Raw genomic sequence first — 22,375 nt, 5'->3', positions numbered from 1 at the left:
AAATTTAATTTTCAACTATTTTAATATTAGTTTAAACTTTAATATAAAATTGAATTTTAAGGTTTAAACTTTAAATTCAATATAAACTTTAAACTTTGAAGTCAATTTTAAAGTTTAAAGTTTAAACTTAAATTCAATTGAAACTTTAGTTTACTTTAAAGTTTAAAGTTTTAAATTGAAGTTTTTTAATAATATAATATTATATAATAATTAAAATTAAAAAAAATAAAATTACCAGTACAATGATCCGATAAGAACCGAATCCGATCCGGTCCAAACCGGTTCCTATCCGATAACTAAGGGACCAGGCGAAACCTTTGGAAATTTCCGGTAAACCCGGTTCCGATAAATAAATCTGATAACAAGGATCGGTTATGATAAAACTGATCCTATTGATCCGGTCCTGTCCAATTGTCAGCCTTACTCCTTACTAGTGTAGTGGCCAGCTCCAAATCCTAACACCAAGAAGGAAAAAGAAACTGATTTAAATCAGTTCAATGTTCATGTTGCTATTAAGTTAATATATTTGATAAATATATGTCTTTATGAATAATGGAGTAATTAAATAAAAGGCAAAAGTACCTATTTAACAAAAATATTAATAGTAAAATATTTGACCAAAAAAAAACAATTTATCAATTCTAACTAAATAAATGGATGACATGCATATGAAATAACAAGTCAGTGTTACTAAAGCAAATAAATTGGAACAAAAAAATATAACATAAATTTTAAAAAGAAAATACATAATACTCTTATCAAATTCCAACATAACTTAATTAGTAGATATAATAATAAAAAAGAGAATAGAAACATAAGTCTATAATCAATTCTATAATGAAATTCTATTTTAATTCAAGACTAAAATAATAACGTAGTTATATTAAATGAGTGGAAAAAAAGAAATAAAAAAACACGAACAATTTCATAGTATCATAACAAGCGAAGGTTGGGACGTGAGAAGAAGAAAAATGAAAATTAAATAATGAACAATTCAAACAAAATTAAAAAGTAAAAATAAAAAAGAATCTAAAATAATAGAAATAAATTAAAAAGTAAAGAAAGAAAAATAAAAGAAAATTCAAAAGTAACACTTTAATTACATCCAATTTTCGTTTAGACGGAATTTTAGGACAAGTTTATTAGGCAAAGGTCTTCGAGTTCAATGGAGGAATTGGAGCATTGGGGGCTCTTTATGGCCTGATAGCTCAAAGATGAGAACGTGTGGGCCCGAGTTCACCGGAATCCATACTTCTCTCCCAAAATTATATACAGTAGTGTTATATTTTTACAAACACGTCACATTGGAAAATTCTAAAAAAAAAAAAAGAGGATTATCATTGTGAATTTTTTATATAATTAAACCAATGTGAATATTAAAACTAATAGTTGTGGATGATATATCATACTGTCAGTAGGTTTAATCGATCTCAATAGTTTAGACATAAAACATAACCATACATATTTAAAAATATTATTTCTCTAATAAATTAATTTTTTAGATCACATGATCACAAATTAAACACTAACTTACAGAAGACAACAACAACATTTAGTGGAGTGTCTGTAGTAGGATGTGCTTTACCCTGCGCCATTCCCTACTACATTGGTTGCCCACTTCAAATAATAGCTAGCCAACTTGAATCTAAATTAAGACTCCTTTAAAAAGCAAATGCCTCAAATAGCTGTTAATTAATTAAGGAGAATAAGGCGGACATTGTAAGGCTGCGAATGAAACTTGAGTCAATTCACATATCTAATGCATTTATATGGAGATCTCAGTACTTTCATGGAAGTCCTTATTATCATGCTAGTCAATTTGACATTTCGACCATTTTCTTTTCGTTGTTATTTCCTTTCATTATAATTTCAGTATTTGGAATTGACATCAATAAACAACCTCTATATCACGTAATTACTGAGTCTTAGTTCAATTTGGTTTAAGACCAAACAGTAAAATCTTGTCAATGGAGAGGAGGACAATAGCAATTTAAAATTATTATTTTTCACTTCCGTTAGATGAAAAGAGTATAGGTGTGCCATATTTGTAACGATAGAGGTATATGTGAGCCACTTTTATAACGGTTGGCGGTATATATGAGTCACTTTTGTAACGAGTAGTATACTAACTCTAAATAGCAAAGTTGAGGGAGCATATCAAACCCTTTTCTCTAAAAATAAAATAGCCCATGTAGTATCTAACATGGGGTTAATTACTTCAGCATGAAAGTAAGTAATAATTAATTAACAAATGTCAAACTTCTGGAATTATATAATTGCCTTGTAATGGTTCATAAAATGTGCTCATTCTTCAAAAGGAGAGGAAAAAGATATGGAGAAAAACAAGTTTCTAACAAGTCTATTAGTTCTAATACTTCTGTTTCCATATGCAAATGCAACCATGTCAGGGCCTAAACGGACTAAGGCAAGCAAGCACTTCGTGCTAGTTCATGGGGCGTGTCACGGAGCCTGGTCTTGGTACAAGATTGTAGCACTGATAAGATCTTCAGGGCATAATGTCACATCTCTTGACTTAGGTGCTTCAGGGATCAACAAGAAACAGGTCCTTGAAATCCCATATTTATCTGATTACTTTAGTCCGCTAATGGAGTTCATGGCTTCTCTTCCATCATATGAAAAAGTGATTCTTGTAGGCCAAAGCCTTGGCGGATTCGCCATATCTAAAGCCATGGAAAGTTTTCCTGAGAAGATTTCAGTTGCTATATTTGTCAATGCTCTAATGCCTGGTCCAATTCTCGATGCAGCCACCGTCTTTAATGAGGTACCGTTTTAAAATTTAGCCATGAGATGATATTCTGCATGTTAGCTTTTTTTATTTTTTTTTCATATTTGAAATTATTATACTTTACTACAGTCATCCAGGGGAGTAGTATTTAAACTTGATAATCGTGTTACATTCGATAATGGACTTGCCAATCCTCCAACAACCTTCATCTATGGTCCGAAGTACTTGGCGAGTTATAATTATCCATTGAGCCCAATTCAGGTAAGCAAAGCATATAGTAAAAAATATGAAATTGAAATAGCTGAGTACTGGTAATCTTGATAATGAGAATGGCCGTGATAAGCGTCCTTTTTTTTTCTCTGTGGTTTTAGGACTGGGCACTGGCTACTACATTAGTAAGGCCGATTTATTTTTTCAGTTTGAATGACGTATCAAAGGAGATAGTTCTTTCAAACAAAAAGTATGGATCAGTTAGGAGAGCGTATATTGTGGCAGCTGAAGATAAAGTTCTAAAGAAGAAATTTCAACAGTTAATGATTGAAAAGAATCCGCCAGATGAAGTGAAAGAGATTTCAGGATCTGATCACATGCCCATGATGTCTAAGCCCCTTCAACTTTTTACTCATCTTACTCGTATTGCCAACAAGTATAGCTAAGAGCTGTTAATTAAGAAGAATAAGGGTAAGGCTGAGAATAAAATTACTTCAGTCAATCCATATATCTGATGCATTGATATGGGGATCTCAGTTCTTTCATAAAAGTCCTAGTTTATTTTATATTTCAATCATTTTCTTTCAGTTGTTATTTCCTTCATTGTAATTTCAGTGTTTGGAATTGACATCAATAAACAACCTCTATTTCCCTAATTACTGATTTTTTGTTCAACACCAAACAATTAAATCTCATCAATGGGGAGGACATAGAAATTAATTCTGAAGAAATGTTGAAAATCTTACGGAAAATACTTAGTCATAGAAGTTGTAGAGAACACTTTATAGCTAAAGGTGTGTTAATGACACTATCTTACAGATATTTCACCCAGGTGTACGTATCCCTAGGATTCAACAAACTCTTCCAATATAAAACCAGGAGTACTGAAACTGACAAAGATTAATCATTAAGAAAGAAATCCAACATGGAAGATTTTGTGTGGATCTCTGCACCCAAAGGAGGACTTAAAAATATATTGATAAAGAAAACTTCCTCTGATCAGAATGGTGAAGGTCTGAATAATGATTTTTAGTCATTAGGACTATTCAAAGCTATATTGAATGGTAGTGAAGAATTGTAACAGCTAATGAATAATAGGTTACAAAGATTAATAGCCTATCCGTAAACTCCCTCTCTCTCTCTTCAAGCTCCTACTTTTCTCATCAATTAAATCATTCAAGTTGAATGGAAACTCAATAATTGAAGGGAAATATAGTGGATATGGAGATAAGCAAGTTTCTATTAAGTCTAGTAGTTCTAATATTTATGTTGCTATAGGCAAATGTAACCGTGTCAGGGCACAAAGCTAAGAAACACTTTGTTCTAATTCATGGGAGATCGATGCCATGTAGTATGGTCACGGTACAAGATTGTAGCATTGATGGGATCTTCAGGGCATAATGTCAAATGGAAGAGAAGCCCTAAAGATCTCATCAATGCCACAATATTGTACCGGGTTCAGGCTCCATGGATCCTCCATGAACTTGCACGAAGTGTTTCTTAGCTTCAGGCCCTGAAAAGGTTGCATTTGCATATGGAAACAGAAGTACTATTAGAACTACTAGACTTGTTAGTCTTTTTATCCTTCTTTTTAAGAATGTGCACATAAGATGAACCATAATAACTTTCATTTAGCAAACTGGTTCGCTTGTTCCTTCTTCTTTCTTATTAAAGGTTGCAATATACTACTTTACGACACGCTGACAAAAAAAAACTTCAGGTACTATGCTATGGACAGTAGAATGATCTTTCTTGAAATAATCAAGACCAGTAAGCGAATGCCATAAATTTCTCTTCATTATATGGTATTCTAATATCAATCTCCTCCTCGATCGGGGTTAAATTCCTTTGTCCATCTTATTGGGGTTCAAAGGGGCCTCTTTATGGCTTGAGAATAGCCGAGGAGGGTAAACTGAGCTCAGAGATGAGGATGCGTGAGGCGCTTCTATTTAGCATAACACACTACAAGAAAAGTGAGAATCACATGGGAATTTTCCTAGGGATTAGTAAGAAAATTTGTAGGAAACTTATTTTCCTGCAAATTTTCATACTAATCTCCAGGAAAATCCCCATGTAATTCACACTTTTCTTGTAGTGACGTACAACTCTTTTAATTGTTTAGACCACCATATGTATAATACCTAACGTATTCTAATGTTTCTAGAATTGTTTTAGCTTAGCCAACAATTTGACGAATTAAAATTCTAATATATTTAGGTCGTTAGCTGATGAAAGATGGTAGTCCAACGAAGGCAATGATTCAGAAAATCTGTTCAAGATGTGTTCTGTTCTTGTGAAAGACACTAAAATGTTGTTCAAAATTTCTATATCAGGTCATTATTTCTCTACTAACCAAGATGATCACATAGTTTAACACTAGTTACCGTAATAGGATGTGCTTTGCCAAACCAAGAAGGCACCTAACTGGTCGAGGCACGGATACTAATAGAGAGGGCCACAATACCCAGGCTTGCACCAGCCCCTACTACATTGCTTGCCCACTTCTTCAAATAATAGGTAGCCTACTCGAACCTATATTAAGTAAGCTAGCAGAAGCCAAACTCCTTTAAAAAGCAAATGCCTCAAATAATAGCTGTTAATTAAGAAGAATAAGGCGGATGTGTAAGGCTGAGACTACAACTCCAATCAATTCACATATCTGATGCATTTATAAGGTGATCTCAGTACTTTCATGGAAGTCCTTATTATCGTGCTAGTTAATTTGACATGTCAACCAATTTCTTTCCATTGTTATTTCCTTTCAGTATAATTTCAGTTTTTGGAATTGACGTACCTCTATTTAATGTAATTACTTAATTTAATTAGGTTCAAGACCAAAGGGTTAAATTTCATCATCAGTGCACAAACGGGTGAAAATCATTTATTCTCCCTATATATGTAGGTGTGCCAAATGACCAAATTGAACTAAATTTGTGCAGATCAAAATGGCCTGAATCAATTAAATGACTTGCCCAATGGCTACTTGGTTGAGATAAGCTTGATCAAGATGAACTAATTAATAGGTTGTCATACCCCTACTACATTGCTCGCCCACTTTTTCAAATAATAGCCAACTTGAACCTAAATTAAGTAAGCTAGCAGAAGTCAAACTTCTTTAAAAGGAAATGCCTCAAATAATAGTGTCATTTAACGTGGCGGTTGTTTCTGCATGGAGTTAACAGAAGCGAAACTCCTCTAATTATAAAGCTGCCTTATTGTAATGGTTCATATTATGTGCTCTTTCGTCAAAAGAAGGGAAAAAGGATATGGAGAAAAACAAGTTTCTAACAAGTGTAGTAGTTGTAATACTTGTGTTGCCATATGCAGATGCAACCTTCTCAGGGACTAAAGTTAAGAAACACTTCGTGCTAGTGCATACGGTAGGCCATGGAGCCTGGTCCTGGTACAAGATTGTAGCATTGATGAGATCTTCAGGGTATAATGTCACAGCTATTGACTTGGGTGCTTCAGGAATCAACCCGAAACAGGCCCTTGAAATCCCACATTTTTCTGATTACTTGAGTCCGCTAATGGAGTTCATGGCTTCCTTTCCTACTAATAAAAAAGTAGCTCGTGTAGGCCATAGCCTTGGTGGACTTGCCATTTCTAAAGCCATGGAAATATTCCCCGAAAAGATTTCAGTTGCTGTATTTGTCACTGCTCTAATGCCTGGTCCAACTCTCAATGCAGCCACCCTCTACACTCAGGTACCAATTTTCCATAATCCCAACTTAAGCCATGAGATTATCTGTTATGTTTGTTTAAGCCTTTACATGTTTGAAACTAACTATACTTGGTTATAGACATTCAGTGCAGTAATAGGTCAACTTGATAATCGTGTTGCATATGATAATGGACTTACGAATCCTCCAACCACCTTGATCCTAGGTCTGAAGTACTTGGCAACTAATATCTACCAGCTGAGCTCAAATCAGGTAAGAAAATCATAATACAAATTAAATATACTCTGTAGCTGAAGGCATCACCTACTGGAAGATTTTCATAGTTTAATTATCCAAATTACTGATCTAATCAATTACTTAATTGCAACATAAACTTGTAACTGATTTAAATTGTTTTTTTTTCCTTGTTGGTGTTAGGATTTGGCATTGGCCACTACACTAGTAAGGCCAATATACTTGTACAGTGTGAAAGATGTTTCTATGGAGATAGTTCTTTCAAGAAAAAGGTACGGATCAGTTAGGAAAGTATTCATTGTTGCTGCTGATGATAACCTTCTGAAGAAGGAAATTCAGAAGAGGATGATTGAAAAGAATCCACCAGATGAAGTGGAAGTGATCCAAGGCTCTGATCACATGACCATGATGTCTACACCCCTTCAACTTTTTACTACTCTGCTGAACATTGCCAACAAGTATAACTAAGAGCTATTAATTAAGAAGAATAAGGGGGACTTGTGTAAGGCGGAGAATAAAATTACTGATGCATTGATATGGGGATCTCAGTTCTTTCATAAAAGTCCTAGTTTATTTGATATTTCCATCATTTTCTTTCAGCTGTTATTTCCTTCATTGTAATTTCAGTGTTTGGAATTGACATCAATAAACGACCTCTATGTACTATAATTACTGAATTTTAGTTCAATTTGGTTCAAGACCAAACAGATAAATCCTGTCAACGGGGAGGAGGACATAGAAGTTGATAAAGTGTTGTAAATCTTATGGAAAATACTTAGTCACAAAACGTGTAGAGAATTCTTTATAGCTTGAGGCATGTCAATGACACTGTGTTTCACACGGATCCCTAGGATTCAACAACCTCTTGTAGTATAAAACTAGGAGCACAAAAACCAACAAGATTCATTAAGAAAGAAAATCCAACACTCTATAATATGTAGGAAGATTTTGTGTGGATCTTTGCAGCCAAAGAAGAATTACGTACGGACTTGAAAATATATTGATCAAGAAAACTTCCGCTCAGAATGGTTAAGGTCTGATCATATATAACCGACCAGACAATAGCATCCATATATGTCTGAATAATGATTGTTAGTCATTAGGACTATTCAAAGCTATATTGAATGGTAATGAAGAATTGTACTTATCAGCTAATGAATAATAGGTAACAAAGATTGATGGCTAATTAAGAAGATTAATAGCAGGTGGTGGAGCCAGAAATTTCACGAAGGGTGTTTTACTAAAATAATACGGTATATATATATATATGCAAGCTCCTACTTTTCTCAACAATTAAATCATTCAAGTTGAAAGGAAACTTGAAGGGAAATACATTGTAGATATAGAGAAAAACTAGTTTCTATTAAGTCTAGTAGTTCTAAAACATCTGTTGCTATATGCAAATGCAACCTTGTCAAGGCCATGTAACATGCTCATGGTACAAGATTGTAGCATTGATGAGATCTTCACGGCATAAGGTCAAACTGGAAGAGAAGCCCTAAAGATCTCATCAATGCCACAATATTGTACCAGGCTCAGGCTTCATGGCATCCTCCATGAACTAGCTAGCTCGAAGTGTTTCTTAGCTTCAGGCCCTGAAAAGGTTGCATTTGCATATGGAAACAGAAGTACTACTTGACTTGTTTGTCTTTTTTTCCTTCTTTTTAAGAATGTGCACATAATATGAACCATAACGAGACGGCTTTATAATTAGAGGAGTTTTGTTTTGTGCTAACTTACTTCCATGCACAAGCAACCCCACATTGGCTATTATTTGAGGCATTTGATTTTTATATTAGTTTGACTTGTGTTACTTCCCTGCATAAGCAACCCCATGTTGGCTATTATTTGGGGCATTTTATTTTTATTGTTTCAAGTTTAGTATTCAATTCTATACTCAATCTATTTCTAGTAAGTACAATCATTCACCAAATCAGCTAAAGGAAGAGAATAACCTATATCTTTTGGGTACTATTTTCTGAGTCCAGCGCGTGTTGACAATTTTTTCAAGCTATCTGGTTGATAGTGTCACGTAGGTCGAAAAGGGGTAAAAAATTATTTATAAAATAAGTTCGGGGTAATAGGACCTTACTATAGTATAAGTGTGTCTTGGAAATTTCGGGCATAGGTTTAGGGGTACTTATGCATTTTCCCGGTTCAACAGACTTAACATCATGACCTTAAATACATATTCAGTTAATGAGTCATTAATTGATTTAGAACCTACCGCGCCCATACCCATAAAGTTCAAAACTTGAAACCGTCTTATGAATATAAAAATCTAATGCCTCAAATAATAGCCAATTTGGGTTGCTTCAGCAATGCATGGAAATAAGTTAGTAGAAATCAAACTCCTCTAAAATTCAAATGCCTCACATTGACATAATCATCGAGATACCGCAGCTAATTGAATTGGGCAAAGAAATACTATATAAAAGAAAGGTCCCTATAAAAATAGAACGTATTCATGTAATTTCATTATAATTCGAGGTTCTTATACCTTTTCCCTAAAAATGAATTACTTTTAATTTGGCTCTTTTGTGCTCTCAGCAAATAACAAACCTATTTCTCTAATTTGATGAATTTATAAATGGAGTACATTGCATTTAAATTTGTGGTCACCTCAGTGTACAATTTTGTTTGATATTGAAGAAAGAAGTAGAGTTCTCCACATCTAGCTAGCTATTGAAAAAGAAAGATCAAGAACGAACTACTTTCTCTGTTTCAAAAAAAATGACCTCCTTTTCTTTTTAGTTTGTTTAAAAAAGAATGACTTCTTTTAAGATTAAAGGACAATTTTGTACATTTGACATAACTTTAATTTATGATCACAAGATTTAAAGGTCTTCTTTATTTTTTTAAACTCCGTGTCAAGTCAAACTAGATCATTCTTTGTGAAATGGAGGGAGTATTAAACAACAAAAATAAAAAATAAAAAGAGAACACTAAATAAAAGTAGGCTACGCATAATATCTCAAATTATCACTTAACTTTGCATAGTTCAATTAGAAAGTCACTCAACTTTAAATTGTTTACATAGAAAATCACTCAACTTTATTTTTAACTCAAAAGTCACTTAACTATTGGTATTTCATTTAGAAAGTCACTCAACTATTGATATTTTACTTAGAAAGTCACCCAACAAACTTAAATGATTTATTCATTAATTTTTTTTTAAAATTAGCTTTTAAGAAATAGTAAGATATTTATTTTAATTATCTTATTGACTTGCTTCAATTATTTAATTACAATTTTATTAAGAATATGTGAGTCATTTGTGTAACATTAAGAGTATATATATGAGTCACTTTTATAACGAGATATATCAGCTCTAAATGACAAAATTGAGTATATATCACACCTTTTTGCCTAAAAAATATGACATGGCAAAATATCAAGTATTTATTAGGAATATTTTTAAGGGCATTTTTATGACATGACAAAATATCAAATAGTACTTGATATACTCCATGATGATTATGGTAAACTACTTAACGATCGAGATATATTTTTAGATCAAACGGAGGATAGTTTTTTATTATATTACACATAGTTTAATTAGGGCATTTATTATTCACTTTCGATTTTATTTTATTAGTGGAATCAATGTTTACATACCATAACAAAATAATTTATTTTGTGATGCAATATTTTTATTTGATGATCTCTAAGTTGAGTGATTTTAGTAAAACACATCAAAGTTGAATGACTATGTTACACAATTTTCAATAATAAAATGATCTTTTAAGATATTCTTCTTGCTAATTTGTCATCAACCCATTCATGTTGAAAAATCGAGTGAACTAGTACAAAGAATAGCTAATGTGGGGTTGCTCAGAAGTAAGTTGGCAGAGTCAAAAACTCCTCCAAGAATAGAAAGTATGTTGGCACAAACCAAACTCCTCCTAATATATAGTTGCCTTGTAATTGTTCATATTATGTGCTCATCCTTCAAAAGATATGGACAAAAGTGAGTCTCTATTGTCAAATGCAAATGCTACTGTGAGATCGAGGGCTCTGACCACGTGACCATGATGTCTAAGCCCCAACAACTTTTTACTACTCTTTTGAGCATTGCCAAAAAAATATACCTAAGAACTGTTAGTTAAGAAGAATAATAGGGACAGGCTTAAGGCTGAGAATAAAACGTCAGTCAATTCACATATTTGACACATTTATATGATGATCTCAGTTCTTCCATAGAAGTTCTATGTTAATTTGATATTTCAATCATTTTTCGTTCAGTTTTTATTTCCTTCATTGTAATTTGAATTGACATCAATAAACGAGCTCTATTTCATGTAATTACTGAATTTGAGTTCAATTTGGTTCAAGACCAATTAGTTAAATATCGTCAATGGGGAGGAGTAGATAGAAGTCTAATCCCTCATATATATATCTCCCTTGTATCCTTTGTTACCATTTATTTCTCTGTTATGTTTAGGCTTCCCATTAAATCAGAGGTTTAGTTGTCTGTTATTGTTGAACAATTAAGTGTTCACTTCATAGTCAATTATATGTACAGAAAAATAGTACTCCATGATATACATGCATGATGATTCATGATTGTAGTACGAATTTCGTCTCAGTAAAATTTTGCCAGAAAGTCACTCTTGAATGGAAAAAAATAAAAATAAGAAAGAAACATGAAAAAGGAAAAACAAATGGAGAACACGAAATAAAAGTAGGCTAGACTGCCAGATGGAAATGGAATACCTTCCTTCTTTCTTTAAATTTGGACTACTTTTTGATGATAATTTTTTTTGAAAAATTTACTAAACTAGTGCAAATAATAGCTAATGTAGGGTTGCTCCTGCATAGAAGTAAATTGGCAAGAGTCAAAACTCCTCCAAAAATAGAAAGTAAGTTGGCAGAAACCTAACTCCTCCTATTATAAAGTTGCCATGTAATAGTTCATATTATGTGCTCATATCCTTCAAAAGATATGGAGAAAAGCGAGTCTCTGTTGCCCTATGCAAATGCAACCTTTTCATCACCCCCTAAAGATAAGAAGCATTTTGTGCTAGTTCATACGGCATTCCACGGAGCATGGTCCTGGTACAAGATTGTGGCATTGATGAGATCTTCGGGGCATAATGTAACAGCTCTTGACTTGGGTGCTTCAGGGATCAACCCCAAACAGGCCCTTGAAATCCCATTTTTTTCTGATTACTTGAGTCCGCTAATGGAGTTCATGGCTTCACTTCCCGCAGATAAAAAAATAGTTCTTGTAGGTCATGCCTTTGGTGGACTCGTCATTTCTAAAGCCATGGAAACTTTCCCAGAAAAGATTTCAGTTGCTGTATTTGTCACTGCTCTAATGCCTGGTCCAAATATCAATGCAGCCACCCTTTACACTATGGTATCAATTTTCCATATTCCCAACTTTAAGCCATGAGATGATCTATTAAGTTTGTTTAAACTTTTACATGGTTGAAACTAAATATACTTCGTTATAGGTAGTCAGTGCAGTAAGCACTCAACTTGATAATCATGTTACATACGACAATGGACCTACAAATCCTCCAACCACCCTCATCTCAGGTCCAAAGTACTTGGCAACTAATTTTTACCAGCTGAGTTCGAATGAGGTAAGCAAATCATAATACAAATTTATATTGTAATTGAAGTAGCGAATACATTATGTTATTCTGGTCATGAGAATGGCCCTAAATGACTGACTGACTTCTTTGGCAAACAATTACTAGTAGGCATCACCTATTGGCTATTGGAAGATTTCAGTAGTTTATACAAATTACAGATCTATTCAAGTACTTAACCCGCAACATCAACTAAGCCTAATTTAAATCATGTTTTTCCTTCTTGGTGTTAGGATTTGGCACTGGCCACTACACTAGTAAGGCCATTTTATTTATACAACGCGGAAGATGTTTCTAAGGAGATAGTTCTTACAAGGAAAAGATATGGATTAGTTAGGCGAGTGTTTATTGTTGCTGCTGAAAATAATGCCCTGACAAAGGAATTTCTAAAATTGATGATTGAAAAGAATCCATCAAATGAAGTGGAAGAGATCCAGGGCTCCGACCACATGATGATTATGTCTAAGCCCAAACAACTTTTTACTACTCTTCTGAGCATTGCCAACAAGTATAGCTAATTAAGAGCTGTTAGTTAAGAAGAATAAGGGGGACAGGCTTAAGGCTGAGAATAAAACTTCAGTCAATTCACATATTTGATGCATTTATATGACGACTCAGTTTCTTCCATAGAAGTCCTAGTTAATTTGATATTTCAATTTTCTTTCGGTTGTTATTTCCTTCATTGTTATTTCAGTGTTTGAAATTTACATCAATAAAGGACCTCAATTTCCTGTAATTACTTAAATTTAGTTCAAGACCAAACAGTTAAATCTCGTCAATGGGGAGGAGGACAATATGAATGAGGAATATGCTGTAGATGAGCAAAAGCTCGTTGATGCCATTTACCTCAATCCACAACTTTATAAATGAATAAACAGTGCAGGAACTGGGAGTTATTGTGTACAAATGCAGGTCATAGTAGCAGAGTGTAAGGAGGTCTATGTGAGTCGAACCATTAAAATTATAGCCACTCTTACCCCCTCCCAGGACCCTCTTTCTCTTCAAGCTCATACTTTTCTCAACAATTAAATCCTTACACTTTTTATTTATCACTGTTACCAAAACTTGGTCCTAGCTAGCTAGCCGAAAATTTAGGTTAGGAGGAACTAAAATCTAAATGCCACCTTTCATTAAAGATTGTATGCTACGTGCACTTTAATTTATTTTTTTTAAAATGCTCAAACACGAAATGCAATTCCTTTTTCCAAAGCTATAAATACCATCATGAATCAATTCAATTTCTTCATCTTCTCCCTCGGTTTCATTTTACTAGGGCCATATTAACTTGACACATCCGTTAAGAAACCTTTATGTGCTCATTCTTCAAAAGAAGGATACAAAGACATGGAGAAAAATATGTATCTAACAAGTCTAGTAGTTCTAATACTTCTGTTGCCATATGTAAATGCAACCTTGTCAGGGTCTAAATTTCCTAAAGCTAGCAAGCACTTTGTGCTAGTTCACAAGGCAGGCAATGGAGCCTGGTCTTGGTACAAGATTGTGGCATTAATGAGATCTTCAGGACATAATGTCACAGCTATTGACTTGGGTGCTTCAGGAATCAACCCTAAGCAGGTCCTCCAAGTCCAACATTTATCCGATTACTTTAGTCCACTAATGAAGTTCATGGCTTCTCTTCCAGCACATGAAAAAGTGGTTCTTGTTGGCCATAGCCATGGTGGGTTAGCCATATCTAAAGCCATGGAAAGTTTTCTCGAAAAGATTTCAGTTGCTGTATTTGTCACTGCTCTAATGCCTGGTCCAACTCTCAATGCAACCACTGTCTACATGGAGGTATCAATTTCTCATATGTATTCTCAATTTTTTGCCATGGGGATGATCTGTTATATATGTTAGCTTACACTTTTTAAATGTTTGAAACTAAATATACTTTGTTATAGTCATCTAGGGGAGTATTATCTGCACTTGATAATCGTGTGACATATGATAATGGACCTACCAATCCTCCAACCACCTTCCTTGATGATCCAAAGTATTTGGCCACTAATGTTTACCATCTGAGCCCAATTGAGGTAAGTAAAGCATAACATAGATATATACATGAAATAGCAAAGTCTTGTTATTCTGGTCATGGACATGGAAAGTAACTGATTTAAATTAGTTTATTTTTCCTTCTTGGTGTTAGGATTTGACGTTGGCCACTACACTAGTAAGGCCGCTATACTTATACAGTGTGGAAGATGTTGCTAAGGAGATAGATCTTTCAAGCAAAAGGTATGGATCAGTTAGACGAGTGTTCATTATTGCTGCTAAAGATAAATTTCTAAAGAAGGAATTTCAAAGGCAGATGATTGAAAAGAATCCACCTGATGAAGTGAAAGAGATCGAGGACTCTGACCATATGGTCATCATGTCTAAGCCCCTTCAACTTTTAACTCTTATTATGAGCATTGCTCACAAATGACAGACACAGCTTTTCATTACATATTCAAGAATGAAGCTTAGTTGAAATAATTTAAACTACACATGACTGCATAGCTGAGGAGGGAAGCAGCAATTCACATATATGATGCATTTCTATGGCGATCTCATGAATTCTTTCATGGAAGCCCCAATGTCGAGTTAGTTAATTTGACATCTCAATCATTTTCTTTCAGTTGTTGTTTCGTTTCGTTGTAATTTCAGTGTTTGGAATTGACATCAGTAAACTATCTCTATTTTCTCTAATTACATATCAATATTACTATCTTGGTTCAATTGGACTGTTACAATCGGTACCACAACACTTTCCCCTTATCTCGTGGGTAAAACAACTATGTAGGAAGGCACGTGATTGAAGGCGCAAGATGAAAGATTGAACAAACGAAGGGAAAGATGGAAGAGAAACAATCAAGGATTTGACAAGATAAAACTCTCACAGACTAGTATCAAAATAAAACACACAGAATCAATTTTGTTGATTCCGTAGCAAGTCCATCCGCAACTTGATTGGCCTCTCTATAATAATAATAATAATAATGATGGTTAGACTAGGTTAAAGTTTCACATTGATTGAAAAATAAATGGGCAGTCTGCTTATAGACTTGAACAATTCTCTGCTCACCTTAGGTGCCATATCTTTAAATGGTGTTAGAAAACATTTTTCCGAGTTACCTCAGAAAGCTTGCCGGAATTGGCTCAGTATGTAAATGAAATTTAGCTGCCGCCACCAACCTAAGAACGACCATCTTACCCCGATCTACAAAACCCCAGAAGCCGGTTTCCAGAGGAGAAGTGCGTGAATCACACGCGTCGTTCAAGCTGGCGGAGACAACCCAGTCCGAAGAGCGCGTGAAGGCGCGTGAGTGGACAAATCTTGGTCCGGCTCTCTGTTACAAAATCTGTTTGGCATCTCCGGTTGACTTGTGGTGGTCGCCTTATTATAGGACCATTTTTCCAAGAAGAAAATCCTCCAAACAGAAACTGTAACCCTCTTTGGTCAGGTTTGAGACGAATCTGTTTATTGCTAATTTTTTCTTGATTCTGGAAACTGCCTATGACTGCAGCAATGAGTTGAATTGTTGCTTGACCAATTTGTGACTTGATACTATCTGTTGGCGGCTATTTGAAGCCTATTTAGGAAATTATTTCTAGAGTGCAGCATCAAGTTTGGCCATTGTAAAGTTCTTTGTTATTGTGTTATTAGGCTGTTGTTTGTTTCTTTGGAGGGTTTGATGGACTTGCGAATACAGTTGGGCAAGTCTCTCAATATCAGAAATTATTGAAGGAATGCACTTTTGCCAGGTTAGATAGAACATGTCTTATATTACAAAAGTGGCTCACATATATCTATAGTTACATAAATGGCCCAAATATACCCATCCAATATGAAAATAAAATAGTGAATGATTTCATTCCAATTATCTGGAGAAAACAGAAATTTTACTTATTTATTCTCTTTTGATGAATGATTGAACTTCCAAGAAACATATCCAATAAAAAAATAAAATGTCCCTATAGCAATTAGCACCTAACATGGGGTTACTTCAGCATGAAAGTAAGTAAATTAATTAACAAATGTCAAACTCCTGGAATTATATAATTGCCTTGTAATGGTTCATACAATGTGCTCATTCTTCAAAAGAAGAAGAAAAAGATATGGAGAAAAGCAAGTTTCTAACAAGTCTAGTTGTTCTAATACTTCTGTTGTCATGTGTAAATGCAACCATGTCAGGGCCTAAACGGCCTAAAGCTCGCAAGCACTTCGTGCTTGTTCATGGGGCTTGCCATGGAGCATGGTCTTGGTACAAGACTATGGCGTCAATAAAAACAACAGGGCATAATGTAACAGCTCTGGACTTGGGTGGTGCAGGGGTCAACCCGAGACAGGTCCTTCAAATCCCACATTTATCTGATTACTTTAGACCACTAATGGAGTTCATGGCTTCTCTTCCAGCAGATGAAAAAGTGATTCTTGTTGGCCATAGCCTTGGCGGATTTGCCATATCTAAAGCCATGGAAAGCTTTCCTGAAAAGATTTCAGTTGCTATATTTGTCACTGCTCTAATGCCTGGTCCAATGCTTGATGCAGCCACCATCTTCAATGAGGTATCATTTTCAAATTTAGCCATGAAATGATATTCTTTATGTTAGCTTACATTCATGTTTGAAACTATTATACTTTACTGTAGTCATCCAGTGGAGCAATATTTAAACTTGATAATCGTCTTACATTCGATAATGGACTTGCCAATCCTCCAACAACCTTCATCTTTGGTCCAAAGTACTTGGCGAGTTATCTTTATCCACTGAGCCCAATTCAGGTAAGCAGACTGCAGAGCATAGTAAAAATATAAATTGAAATAGCTGAGTACTGGTACTCTTGATAATGAGAATGGCCTTAACAAACGATTTTCTTTTCCTTCTTGGTGTTAGGACTGGGCACTGGCTACTACATTAGTAAGGCCAATTTATTTTCACAGTTTGGATGAAATATCAAAGGAGATAGTTCTTTCAAACAAAAATTATGGATCAGTTAGACGAGCGTATATTGTGGCAGCTGAAGATAAAATTCTAAAGAAGGAATTTCAACAGTTAATGATTGAAAAGAATCCGCCAGATCAAGTGGAAGAGATTTTAGGATCTGATCACATGCCCATGATGTCTAAGCCCCGTCAACTTTTTACTCTTCTTATGCGTATTGCCAAGAAATGACAAGCTATCTTAATAGCTTAAACCAGCTTGTATTACATATTCATGAACAATGCATAGTTGAAATAAAATTAGATTACCCTTTGTTGAATCAGTCTTTTGTTCATTGTGTAGAGATTCCCTTTGTTGTTCCCCACAAAAAACATCTTGGAAATGTTCAACATAAGCAGAGTTGTAATTTTTGGGCTTATCACTTGGCGTCAGGGATTTTGTGAAATCATGCCTTTCTAATTACATCTCCAATACATGAGCATTTCACAGAATAATTTAACTTCTAAGGATCCCAGTAACGCCATGTTGCAATTATTTTCATCAGATCATAGATTCCAAAAGTTAATGTACATATGTTATGTTTGGACTTACAACTCTAGCCCCAACTTACCTTTGACTTACTGAAATGTCGAAGGAACAAAATCCAAGCACTCAAGATTTTCACACTACTCGAATTCAGTTGCTGTTTTTGTTGCTGAAATAATGATGTCTGGTCCAACTCTGAACGTTTCTACCCTCACGAAACAGTTCAAATTTCCCTTTCTTATTTTTATTATATTTGTTGAACATGTTTGGTTTAATTTAATGCAAAGAATGATACCAAAATTCCAGTGATTTCATGAGATTTAAGCACCCTGTGCTTAATTTGATTATTCCCCCTCACTTAACAATTTTCTTCTGCTGTATGAAATCACTCGGGCCATAGAGTCCTCTGTTAGGTAACATCTATGACCTTTATGAATTATGATCATGTCCCCTGTAATTTTAAGTCAAATGATTGTGACTTTGTTTGAAAATGTCCTCATTTATCCTGCATAGTATAGACTTTTAGGTTCAGTCAGCAGTTGGCATTGATCTTTGTTATCCTTTCTTTTATCAGTGATACTGACAATTAAACTGTTTTATGCAACTTCAGCCTGGATAATCTAATAATCTATTCTCTTCCTCTAGTTGACTTAGTGAATGATAAAATCCCCAATAAATAATATTTGACATAGGATTGCTTCAGCAGGGAGGTAAGTTAGAAGGTCAAACACCTTGATTATCTATAATAATTGCCTTGTAATGGTTCATACCATCGTTCAGAAGAAGAAAAGAAAGCAAATGGAGAAAAACAAGTTTCTAATAAGTTTAGTACTGATAGTTTTGTTGCCATGTGTAAATTCAACGACATCAAGGTGTAAAACTATCAAGCACTTTGTGCTAGTTCATGGGGCGTGTCACGGAGCCTGGTCTTGGTACAAAATTGTGGCACTGATAAGATCTTCAGGGCATAATGTCACATCTCTTGACTTAGGTGCTTCAGGGATCAACAACAAACAGGTCCTGGAAATCCCACATTTATTTGATTACTTTAGTCCATTAATGGAGTTCATGGCTTCTCTTCCTGCACATGAGAAAGTGATTCTTGTAGGCCATAGCTTTGGTGGATTGGCCATATCTAATGCCATGGAAAGATTTCCAGAAAAGATTTCAGTTGCTGTATTTGTTACTGCTCTGATGCCTGGTCCAACTCTAAATGTGACCACTCTCTTAACCAAGGTACATATATATATGTATATAATTCACCAACTTTGCCTTTGCTATGATCTGTTCAGTCAGCTACTAACATCTTTTTCATTTTGAAACTATTATTTAGTTACAATCTTTCAATGGAAATGTATCTCAACTTGATAATCGTGTAACGTATGATAATGGACCAACCAATCCTCCAACAACCTTCATCTTTGGTCCAAAGTACTTGGCAAGAAATGTTTATCAGTTGAGCCCAATTCAGGTAAGCAAGCAAAATGGTCATGACGATGGCTCTAATGTTGCATGTTTTCTCCAGTTGATTCGAGTAGAACATCAACATCATTGAACTGATAAAGTTTCCTCTTCTTTTTTTTCCCTTTTGTTGTTAGGATTTGGCGCTGGCCACTACACTAGTAAGGCCTCTATACCTATACAGCGTGGAAGATTTTTCTAAGGGGATAGTTGTTTCAAGCAAAAAGTACGGAACAGTTAGACGAGTATTCATTGTGGCTGTTGAAGATAAAACTCTACCCAAGGAATTTCAACATTGGATGATTGAAAATAATCCACCAGATGAAGTGAAAAAGATTTCAGGCTCTGATCACATGGCCATGATGTCTAAGCCCCTAAAACTTTTTACTCTTCTTCTACGTATTGCTCACAAGTGACGAGCTTATTAATCTTTGATTAAATATTCAATAATAAAGTATACTGAAATAAATTTTAGAAATTGTACTTCAACTTTCCCTGTAATCTGATACTACTAGTTTTTGGGAGGCGTGCACCCTAGATCAATTGAGTACACACAATCCTTTTGTTCCAACAACTCATACCATCCAAGCAAGGCACTCTTGTTTTTTGAGGATTCTTAAGTCTTTTTACCGAATTTTTGTATGTATCTTTTAAATTCTTTAAATTGTTAATTGTTGTGATTTATAATATTTTTTACACAGTTTTCAAATTTATAATTTTATTTCAAACACTATATATACCTCAATATACAAACAAGTTGCCTATCTTTTTAAAAAAAATAATAATTTAACTTATCATATTGCATCCTGGGTTTTGGAAATGGTGCATTAATAAACTTTATATAGAACTTCTGAAAAACTCCTAACTTAAGCAACCGATTACAATGAAAATAGGTTCAAATAAGAACAATATCATAAAATTTCAGTCTCTTAAATACCATTGAGGAACTTTATATAGAGTACAGCAACATAAGGTTCAATATCTAATGTTGAGTGGGATAAACTCTCCCTTTTGTGGAAGTTGTATCTATCAAAACAACGAAATCAAAGGAGACATAAGTCCAGTGGTGGAAAGGGAAAAAAAATTGGTATACAATATTGTGACGACAATTGATGTAGTCGTTAACTTCAGACCTGAATGTACGTCTGAAGTTGGACTTCATTCAAACTTAAGTTCAAAATCAGATATACGCGTCTGAAGTTAGGCTTGGTGTATAGGTCAAGCTTTAAACTTACAGATGTGGAGTTAGGGAGTAACAATCCTAAGTTCATACCTAAATGTCTTAAATTCGAACTTTTGGCTTGACATTCCCCAATTATAAACTCTATATTGAATTTCCACTTCAGTCTCATAAGTCTCTGAATAGTTGATTCAGAAACCTGTAAAATATAAATATTTTGTAATTTTCAATGACTTGAATAGCGGTCCTCCAATCGGCTATTTGGGTACTTGTCTTTCAAAGACAAATCGAAAGCAAAACGTAACTTTGGCTCAAGATAGCTAAATGCGCAAGCAAAAGACACTTCAATCATTTTCACTACATTTGACAAACTTCTGCAACCCCACGTAAGCCCTGATCAAGTGAAATGTTGAATTCGAAGGAAGAAAAAAATTCAAAATTCACTCAAATAATCATGTGGACAAGGTTTATTATCACCTTATAAGATTCTTTGTACTTCAACACTAGAAAAGAAATCAAGTTTCTAAAGTTTAGTACTGATACTTTTGTTGCCATATGTAAATTCAACAGCACCAGGGCCTAAATGGCCTAAAGCTAACAAGCACTTTGTGCTAGTACATGGCGCGTGTCGTGGAGCCTGGTCTTGGTACAAGATTGTGACACTGATGAGATCTTCAGGGCATAATGTCACGGCAATATTTGGGTGCTTCAGGGATCAACCCGAAGCAGGTCCTTAGAATCCCACGTTTATTTATCTGATTACTTTAGTCCGCTAACAGAGTTCATGGCTTCTCTTCCTACACATGAAAAAGTGGTTCTTGTAGGCCATAGCCTTGGTGGATTCGCGATTTCTAAAGCCATGGAAAGCTTTATCAGCTGAGCCTGCTAAGCACCAAGTGGTGTTTGGGCCTCTAATTTTTTGCGATCGAATCAGGTACAAGATTCATTTCTTTTCAAAACGAGACATAGTGAAGTCTGCTATGAATCCTCTGCACAAACATACAAATCTTCAACTAGACTAAAGAAGACCCCTGAAATTACCCGGCTAGGCGAAAATTTCACTAGTTTATCTTAGAAACAAATCCATTTTATTTTATTTTCCTCTGTTTGGTGATAGGATTTGGCGCTTGCTACTACGTTAGTAAGGCCAATATACTTGCACAGTCCGGAAGACATATCAAAGGAGATGGTTCTTTCGAGCAAAATGTATGCGTTCGTTGTGATGCTGAAGATAAAATTCTGCCGGAGGAATTAAAATAGTATATGATTGAAAAGAATCCACCAGATGAAGTGGAAGAAATTTCAGGCTCTGATCACATGGCCATAATGTCTAAAGCCTCAACAACTTTTTACTCATCTCCTGGCCATTGCCAAAAAGTATTAATTACATAATCCAGAATAAAAGAATATTTATGTAATATTAAACTACATAAACAACCCTATGACATCAACATCTATTAAAATGATAAAATCTCAAATATTCTTTCCTGTCCTTTATATATATACTAGATGGGACGGCCCGTGTCAAGCACGGGCCCAACAGTAACAAAATTAAATTGTTATTCTAACTTAAGAGTAAGTAAACTTTTCATTGATAATTTCTTACCTATATTCTGTCGAATTGAAAATGACACCTAAATCATATCCCCTACCAATGTTGCTCTTTTAAAATAAGTCAATTATAAGAAAAACAAATGCTAATGAAAAAGCATCAACATCCAATAAGCAAAATGTGAATATCCGAAAGGGTTTTCTTTAAGTAATTGAGTCCTTTGTAGTGGAACTATTTTACTACCAACACTTTATGAAGTTG

General features: G+C 34.6%; 6 protein-coding genes across 7 annotated transcripts; all 6 read left to right on the top strand.

Annotated features, from left to right (window-relative positions):
* Positions 1–2,329: 2,329 nt before the first annotated feature.
* On the top strand, positions 2,330–3,678 carry LOC102579088 (salicylic acid-binding protein 2-like). The gene is made up of 3 exons (XM_006346472.2): positions 2,330–2,782; positions 2,876–3,007; positions 3,118–3,678. The coding sequence occupies exons 1-3, from the start codon at positions 2,333–2,335 to the stop codon at positions 3,400–3,402; spliced, it is 867 nt and encodes a 288-aa protein (XP_006346534.1). The 5' UTR covers positions 2,330–2,332; the 3' UTR covers positions 3,403–3,678.
* A 2,454-nt stretch (positions 3,679–6,132) lies between these two features.
* On the top strand, positions 6,133–7,341 carry LOC102578759 (salicylic acid-binding protein 2-like). The gene is made up of 3 exons (XM_015308222.1): positions 6,133–6,711; positions 6,760–6,891; positions 7,057–7,341. Exons 1-3 carry the CDS (start codon positions 6,223–6,225, stop codon positions 7,339–7,341), a joined length of 906 nt encoding a protein of 301 aa, XP_015163708.1. The 5' UTR covers positions 6,133–6,222.
* Positions 7,342–11,605: 4,264 nt separating this feature from the next.
* On the top strand, positions 11,606–17,841 carry LOC102585246 (salicylic acid-binding protein 2-like). Of its 2 annotated transcripts, XM_006346417.2 has the most exons (4): positions 11,606–15,916; positions 16,120–17,021; positions 17,105–17,236; positions 17,349–17,841. In XM_006346417.2, the coding sequence occupies exons 2-4, from the start codon at positions 16,572–16,574 to the stop codon at positions 17,625–17,627; spliced, it is 861 nt and encodes a 286-aa protein (XP_006346479.1). In that variant the 5' UTR covers positions 11,606–15,916; positions 16,120–16,571; the 3' UTR covers positions 17,628–17,841. The 2 variants fall into 2 exon arrangements, with proteins under 2 accessions (XP_006346479.1, XP_006346477.1); XM_006346415.2 differs by having other exon boundaries at positions 11,606–17,021.
* LOC102584923 (salicylic acid-binding protein 2-like) lies at positions 11,819–12,991 on the top strand. Its single transcript, XM_015308221.1, has 3 exons — positions 11,819–12,235; positions 12,333–12,464; positions 12,707–12,991. The coding sequence occupies exons 1-3, from the start codon at positions 11,819–11,821 to the stop codon at positions 12,989–12,991; spliced, it is 834 nt and encodes a 277-aa protein (XP_015163707.1).
* LOC107060371 (polyneuridine-aldehyde esterase-like) lies at positions 13,818–14,898 on the top strand. Its single transcript, XM_015308220.1, has 3 exons — positions 13,818–14,267; positions 14,375–14,506; positions 14,620–14,898. The coding sequence occupies exons 1-3, from the start codon at positions 13,818–13,820 to the stop codon at positions 14,896–14,898; spliced, it is 861 nt and encodes a 286-aa protein (XP_015163706.1).
* A 498-nt stretch (positions 17,842–18,339) lies between the features above and the next one.
* On the top strand, positions 18,340–19,989 carry LOC102584600 (salicylic acid-binding protein 2-like). Its single transcript, XM_006346413.2, has 3 exons — positions 18,340–19,157; positions 19,255–19,392; positions 19,520–19,989. The coding sequence occupies exons 1-3, from the start codon at positions 18,681–18,683 to the stop codon at positions 19,796–19,798; spliced, it is 894 nt and encodes a 297-aa protein (XP_006346475.1). The 5' UTR covers positions 18,340–18,680; the 3' UTR covers positions 19,799–19,989.
* Positions 19,990–22,375: the final 2,386 nt, after the last annotated feature.

This window comes from Solanum tuberosum, unplaced genomic scaffold, assembly GCF_000226075.1.
Source record: "Solanum tuberosum cultivar DM 1-3 516 R44 unplaced genomic scaffold, SolTub_3.0 scf00073, whole genome shotgun sequence".
Lineage (NCBI taxonomy): Eukaryota > Viridiplantae > Streptophyta > Magnoliopsida > Solanales > Solanaceae > Solanum > Solanum tuberosum.
The sequence above is the reverse complement of the archived record's forward strand: the minus strand, read 5'-3'. Positions and strand labels throughout refer to the sequence as shown.